Source organism: Melanerpes formicivorus, unplaced genomic scaffold (assembly GCF_026170545.1).
Source record: "Melanerpes formicivorus ecotype bairdi unplaced genomic scaffold, bMelFor1.0.p_v2 SCAF_520, whole genome shotgun sequence".
In the NCBI taxonomy this organism is placed as follows: domain Eukaryota; kingdom Metazoa; phylum Chordata; class Aves; order Piciformes; family Picidae; genus Melanerpes; species Melanerpes formicivorus.
Window position 1 is genome coordinate 52,361 of NW_027142872.1, and position 7,708 is coordinate 60,068.

The following is a 7,708-nucleotide window of genomic DNA, read 5'->3' on the forward strand; positions in this document are numbered from 1 at the left end:
AAGGGAAGGGAAGGGAAGGGAAGGGAAGGGAAGGGAAGGGAAGGGAAGGGAAGGGAAGGGAAGGGAAGGGAAGGGAAGGGAAGGGAAGGGAAGGGGAAAAAAAGAAAGGGAGATAAGGAGAAAAGGGAGGAGATAAATCTAATGAGAAATAATTTGGAGTCAGATTGAAAGTAGAGAGGTAAAAAATGTTTTCACACTACATATATAGACATATATACATATATATATATATCTATAACAGAAAGGGTTCACAAGGGTAAGGAACAAGTCCATGAGTCCTTTGGAGAAACGTGGATGCAGCAGGGAGAAAAACCAGACCTGAGCAGATGGCAGAGAACCAGGAAGCCAGCAGTGACTCCTGTAATCCTCTCTTCCTGGTGAGGCAGAAGCAAAAGAGCCCCAAATGGTTGCTGTACGCTCCCCTTTATAGGCTTGGACAGGGAGGGGGAGTGGAACAGACTAACTCAGTTTCCCGGGAAGAAAACCCACCTGCAGAGGGCAAGGGCTTTCAGAACCCCTCTTCCCCTGCTGTCAGGATGAGCATAACCCAGCTCAGTGTTCCATACCTTATCTTATCCTCAGGACCAATGCCCTGATTAAAAGACTGGCTGGGGTCTCACAGCACAGCTAGGACACAGGGCTGCTGGGATTTGACTTCAGTGCTGCTGTGAAATCCCACAGCCTGAGCTCATGATTCACCAGAACTTTTGAAGGAGTTTTAAACTGCTGCTGCTGCCTTCAAGTTCTGCAGGAGCCACAGTGCCTTGGGAAAGCTCTGCCCCTGAAACCCCTGCACCCAAACTCTGAGTCATAAACCAGGGACCAAATCTGGCACTAGGATTGGGTCTAAACCCACTTACACTTCTCTCTGCAGAGGAGGGTCCATGCTGAATGCTGTGACTCAACAGGAGGGATTCCCTTACCCCCTTCACTCCCAATCTCTCTGCAAGATCATTCCAGCCCAGCCCCGAGGAGATTTTCCTGTCACAATCATTCTAATCCCACCCCAAATCCATAGAATTTTGTGTATTTCATCCATGCTGTTTCAGAGTGAACCTTGACACCAAACTGAACCTGTTTGCATCTCTGTTACACCTTGCTGAAGTCCCTCAGCTTCATTAACTGTGTCAAATTATCCTCCTGCTTCAGTCGAACTCACTGCAGCTTTCCTGATCTGAGTGAGGTGCACTTAGGTCCTGGCTTGTTTCTCCAAAGCCCTGGCCATTCACGTCCAAAACATGGCAACTCTTTCTTTGTTGTCAGGTTGTTGGGGGCTGGGTGAGGGGAAAGCAACTCCATGATGTCTGTAGGGATCTGCAGCCCTGTGGAGAAGAACTTGGGGATATTAGAATTAAGGAATCCTGGAATGGTTTGGGTTGGAAGGGACCTAAAAGTGCAACTAATCCAAACCCAGAACCATGAGGAAGGACATCTTCCACCAGTTCAGGTTGCTCAGAGTTCCTGATTCTGGACTCTTCAAGGGATGAGGAATCACAGAATTGTTAGGGTTGGAAGGGACCACAAGGATCAGCCAGCTCCAACCCCCTGCCATGGGCAGGGACCCCTCACACTACAGCAGGCTCCCACAGCCACATGCAGCATGGCCTTTAAAACCTCCAGGCATGAGGCTTCCACCACCTCCCTGGGCAACCTGTGCCAGTGTCTCACCACCCTCATGGGGAAGAACTTCTTCCCTTCTTCCTAGCATCCAATCTGAGTTTATCCATTTCTAGCTTTGTTCCATTCCCCCCAGTCCTGTCATTCCCTGACACCCTCAAAAGTCCCTCCCCTGTTTTGCTGTAGCCTCCTTCAGATACTGAAAGGCCACAAGAAGGTCTCCTCAGAACCTTCTCTTCTCCCTTTCTCTGGGTAACCTTTTCCAGTGCCCTACCACCCTCACCATAAAATATTTCCTCCTTCGATCTGATCTAGCTCTGCCTTCTTTCAGTTTAAAGCCACTGTCCTTTGACCAGGGATTTGGAGGCATCTGACATATGGCCACTAGGTAGTGGCTGAAGCCCCTGAGCCCAGTGCTGTGGAGAATGAGAAGAATAGAGGAGTAGCTTGAGAGTGCTTTGAGACATGAGAAGATTTCCTGACTAGTGAAGAGCAGCATGAGAAAGAAATAAAGCCACAAAGTGGAGCTGGGGAGGTCCAGACTAGATATGAGGAGAAAGAAATGTCACTGCCAGGGCAGTGCTGTGGGGCAAGATGTCACCCAGGAGCACCCTGGACCAGCTCAAGACTTGATATTTCAAGGAAGAGCCAGGGAGGATGGAGAGAGAGCAGCAAAGGAAGGTGCCAGCAAGGTGGGGCAGCTGGCTGGGTGACTGCAGCCTGCAGGGAAAGAGGCTCAGCTGATGCAGCAGCAGAGGACAGCCTGAGGGGCAGATGGCAGAGGGCTGTGGAAGAGCTGAAAGGCTCCTGGCAGAGCCAAGCTCTTCATGCCTTTGGTTCTGGCTGTGGTCTGTGCCACTGATGCCTCTGAGGAGACAACTCCTCCTTGCAGCCCAGGGGCCTCATTGCCTCCTTGTCCATCCTCAGGAGCCTGGGAGGGGTTGTGCCATAGTCCTGCCCTTGACATTGGTCCTGTCCATACCTCACTGCTCCAGGAAGAGTCCTGAGGGATGAGTGAGGGACAGGATCTCCCTGTCCAGGAGCCAGGGGTCAGGACTTGACCCTTTGGATTAATGAAACACCTCCAGGTTTGCTCAGCATCAGAGACATCTTCCTCTGCTTGTCCTGACCTGTCAGTACTGCCTCCAGTTCTCTGCTCCAACCACAGCCTGGAGACACTTTCCCAGCAGTGTCCTCACTGGGACCCATCAACAAGAGTAGAAACTTCAGAGTTTGAAAGTGACTTAAACTTCTGGAGAGGTTTCATCATCTCCCTCTCAGTCTCTGATGTTTACATGGCACCAAAGCCACCAGAGGGTCATTAAAATGCCCTTGGGTTGGTCCTCTGCTGCTCAGCTGAGCTGAGCTCCATGGCTGGAGGGAGCTGGTGGAAAGTAGGCAGCAATGAAAAGTGTCAGCTGTGCCCAGGAGCAGCTCCTCTGCTCTGCACACCAGGGCTGAGGGCACTGCCAGTGGATCTCAGGAAGATGAAGAAGGCAGAGAGAGCTTCGAGGTGTCCAGAGGGTGACTGAGAGCTGTCAGGAGGAGAAGTCACTGCAGGCACTGACACGGTGAGTCTGTGGGGGCAGGGCAGTGCAGGTGCAGCTCCTGGAGGCATCTCCTAAAGCTGGCAGAGCCACAGCTGGTGGGGGCTGGAAGGAAATCTTCCTGTGCAGAGGCTCTTTTCAGGCTTTTCTGAAGAGCTGTGGAGCCCTGGGGTGCAGGCAGGGGTGGTGAGGGCTGTCCTTCAGAGCAGGGTCCCTGCAGCCCAGGGGCTGTGTGCTGGGGCAGGGACTCTGCTGCCTGCCAGGCTCAGCTCTCAGCCTGCCCAGGGAGCTCCACACAGTGCTGTGGGGAGTAGCTATGAGTGGCAGGAGACAGCCCTGGCAGGGCAGGGCAGGGCAGGGTCCTTCTGCTGTGGAGAGGGAGCTGTGTTGTCCAGAGCTGCTCACAGTTCTAGCTCACCCCTGAGCATTTCTGAGGAGGCTTTCTAGAAGAGCATCAAGGCAGCATTTTCGTGGCAGGGAAGGAGTCTTGAATGTTGATCCCCTTGGTGTGCTGGGAGGGCTGTGTGATACTAGAGTTTGTTTCTCCACTCTGGAGAAGGCTCTCATCAGCCTTCTAGCAGCTCCTGAGCCCTGAACAGCCAGAGCTGCCCCGGGGCAGTGTCCTGCTGCTGGGAGGGGTCTGCAGGGCAGAGCTGAGCACACAGCAGGTGGGAAGGGCTCTGTCACCAGGGACAGGGAGGAGAGATGGGCACAGAGAAGCAGCTCCTGGCAGGGACAGGTGCTGGCAGCAGGGACTTGGGCAGTGAGGGGAGAGGGATTTGCTGGCAGAGATGCCCTGGCAAGGGGGATCAGGCACCTCTGTGCCATTCTCTGCACTGCAGACACATTTCCCAATGCAACCTTTTGCTCTCCTCTTCTACCCAGCAGAGGCAGTGCCCTCAAAGCTATGGGCTCCAGGTCAGGAGTCACAACCTTGGCAGCTGACATTGATCTGAAGGCTCCTGGAGTGTTCACACAAAAGGATGACAAAAGCTCTTCAGTTCCATCCTGTGAGCTGCATAGAGCAGAGCTGGGGAAGGAGAAGGCTTCACCCCCAGCCCCTCTGCCTTTCTCTCTTCCCTTCACTGTCTCTGCAGCACTGCAGAGCTGGTCCCTGTTTCTCCACCTCTCCATGGGACTCATTCCCTGGGCTTGGGCTGTTGGTCACTTTCTGCTCTGACTCCAGAAGAATCTTCATGGCAATTCTGGGTCTCTGCTGCATGTGAAGCTGTGATGAGCTCTGCCATGGATTGGTAGTGATGGGGAATGAGCTGATCCATTCCTCATGCAGCTCAGGGACAGGAGTTACAATGAGGCTGAGAGAAGTGTGCCCTAACTTGTCACTGCCTTTCCCTCCTTGGACAGGTCTCCATGGCCAGAGGCAGCAGATGGCCAACAGCAGCTCCATCACTCACTTCCTCCTCCTGCCATTCTCAGGCACAAGGCAGCTGCAGCTCCTGCACTTCTGCCTCTTCCTGGCCATCTACCTGGCTGCCCTGCTGGGCAATGGCCTCATCATCACCACCATAGCCTGGGACCACCACCTCCACACCCCCATGTACTTCTTCCTCCTCAACCTCGCCCTCCTTGACCTGGGTGCCATCTCCACCACTGTGCCCAAATCCATGGCCAATTCCCTGAGCAACACCAGGGACATCTCCTATGCAGGATGTGTTCTCCAGGTCTTCTTTTTCATATTCCTAATTGCTGCAGAGTATTTTCTCCTCACCACCATGTCCTACGATCGCTATGTTGCCATCTGCAGACCCCTGCACTATGAGACCCTCCTGAGCAGCAGAGTTTGTCTCCACCTGGCAGCAGCTGCCTGGGCCTGTGGCTTTCTCACTTCTCTGCTGCACACAGCCAATACATTTTCCCTGCCCCTCTGCCAGGGCAATGCTGTGCAGCAGTTCTTCTGTGAAATCCCCCAGATCCTCAAGCTCTCCTGCTCCACATCCTACCTCAGGGAGGTTTGGCTTATTGTGGTCAGTACCTGTTTATTATTTCTCTGTTTTGTGTTCATTGTGGTGTCCTATGTGCAGATCTTCAGGGCAGTGCTGAGGATGCCCTCTCAGCAAGGATGCCACAAAACCTTTGCCACCTGCCTCCCTCACCTGGCTGTGGTCTCCCTGTTTCTCAGCACTGGCTCCATTGCCTACCTGAAGCCCTCCTCCATCTCCTCCCCAGCCCTGGACCTGGTGGTGTCAGTTCTGTACTCAGTGGTGCCTCCAGCAGTGAACCCTCTCATCTACAGCCTGAGGAATCAGGAGCTTAAGGCTGCCCTCAGCCAACGGATCCCTGGATGCTTCCAGAAGCAATAAACTCTTTGTCTTCTCCTGCAGAGCAGTTCTGATGTCACTTAGTGCAGGCCCAGCCTGGCTGCTCAAGTTCTGGCTGCTGCTGGAGGTGTTCCCCTTGTGAGAACGTTGTTCCCACACAAATGTCTTTCTTCAGACCATTTCTGGTTCAGTGTTGTCCTGTCTGGTGTGACTCAGAGGCTGCAGACATGAGGAGCTGTGCTCCCTCTCAGTTCAATACATTAAAGGACCCTGCAGGGAGTTGTTTCTCTGAGTTTTTTCCTCCAAGGTTTCTGTGGAGCTGCAGGGCAGTGCCTGTGTGCAGAGGTGGAGGGGGAGAGTCTCAGCACAGCAGCAGTGCCAGGCAGCCCCAGAGCTTTTGCTGTCTTGAGCTGCTCTTTCTTCCCTGAGTGAGGCCTGAGTGCTCTGGCAGCTTGGGCACTGTGCTATTGTGTGTCAGTGCTGGGACTGCAGGCAGGGACAGGGCAGGGCTGCCTGTGGAACAGAGCTGGGCTGCAGAACAGCACTGCCATCAGAACAGGAGGTCTCCTCATGCCTTCATATCCCATTACAAACTGAACCTACTCAGAATCCAACTTGGATACCCTGATCCCCTTCCAGTATAAACTCAGTCCAAACATGGTTCCTTTAACCCCTCCCAGTACAGATGTGGCCTCATCCCAGTACAAACTGTATCCTGCTGTCCTCTAGCACTACAGCCTGGGTCCCAGCCCAACACAGAATGTATCCCCCAACTCCCTTCCCAGTACCATCTGCATCCACCCCAGTACAAACTGCACACCCTCATGTACTCCCAGTACGACCTGTACCCTGTGCCAGTCCAAACAGGATCCCTTTCATCTCTCCTGCTACACATTAGGGCATATCTCAATAAAAAGTGGATCTCCTTATCCTCTCCCAGTTCAGACTGGACCCTCTTCCAGTACAAGATGCATTCCCTGGGCCCATTCCACTACAGTCTGGTCTCCACATATTACAATCTGGATGAAGTTGTGGTCCTGGCTGTGCCCAGCACATCCCCAGCAGTGCCACTGAGCCTGCTCTCACTGTACGACGAGCTGGAGCCAGGCATCACAGTGACAATGACTGAGGCCTCACAGGCACTGGTGCCCAGGGTGGCCCTGTACACATACTTGCCAGAAGCAGCTTCCATGACATGGGGCACACGCAGCCGGGAGCCCAAGACCTGGGGTTGGGGACAGCCATCAGTGTCACAGGGTGGGGGATAGGGCAGGGCTTGGGGTGCTGCTTTTGCTGCCCAGGCCCTACCTGGTGCTCAGCAGGCAAGGAGCCACCATAGCTGTACCAGGTAATGGTGCTGGAGCCAGGTCCTGCCACCACGCAGTCAAGGTGCAGGTTCTGGCCCTCAGTGACAGATGGGGATGAAGACTCCATGTGGTTGGCACTTGCATCCCTGCCAGGGGGCATCTGGGTGGGTTATGGTCCTACTAAAAGCATCCCTGTACCATGACAGGGTCTTGCCTGATTCACCTGATCTCTTCCTCTGACAGGATGAGTGATTGTTGGATGAGGGCAAGGCTGTGGCTTTCCAAAAGCCTTTGATACTGTTCCTCACAGAATTCTCCTGGGCAAAGTGTCTGCTTCTAGCTTGGATGAGCAATGCTCTGCTGGATACAGCCCTGGCTGGGTGAAAGGGCCCAAAGAGTGGTGCTCAGTGGAGTTAAATGCAGCTGGTGGCCAACAGTCACAAGTGGTGTTCCTCAGGGCTCAGTGTTGGGACCACTTCTGCTTAACATCTTTATTGATGACCTTGATGAAGACACAGAGTGTGTCAGCAGTGAGTCAGCAGATGACACCAAGTTAGGTGGCAGAGTTGATCTGCATGAGGGTAGGGAGGCTCTGCAGAGGGACTTGGATAGATTGGATCCATGGCCAATGTTACCAGGAGGAGTTTCAAGAAGGCCAAGTGCCAGGTCCTGCACTTGGGTCACAACGACCCCAAGCAATGCTCCAGGCTTGGGGCAGTGTGGCTGCAGAGCTGTCTGGCAGAAAGGGACCTGGGGGTGCTGATGGACAAGCAGCTGAATAGGAGCCAGCAGTGTGCCCAGGTTGCCAAGTAAGCCAAAGGCATCCTGGCTGGGATCAGAAATGCTGTGTCCAGCAGGAGCAGGGAGGTGACTGCCCCCTGGTACTCAGCTCTGGTGAGGCCACACCTCGAGTGCTGTGTCCAGTTTTGGGCCCCTCCATCCAAGAGAGATGTGGAGG

At 53.9% G+C, this 7,708-nt stretch overlaps 1 protein-coding gene across 1 annotated transcript; it reads left to right on the plus strand.

The window, feature by feature from the left end:
* Positions 1–4,552: 4,552 nt before the first annotated feature.
* Positions 4,553–5,485, plus strand: LOC137460112 (olfactory receptor 14A16-like). Its single transcript, XM_068170681.1, has one exon. The coding sequence runs from the start codon at positions 4,553–4,555 to the stop codon at positions 5,483–5,485; it is 933 nt and encodes a 310-aa protein (XP_068026782.1).
* The last annotated feature ends 2,223 nt before the right edge of the window (positions 5,486–7,708 follow it).

Coding starts and splice junctions, on each gene's coding strand:
- LOC137460112 (XM_068170681.1), top strand. CDS start 4,553: ATGGCCAACAGCAGCTCCATCACTCACTTCCTCCTCCTGCCATTCTCA.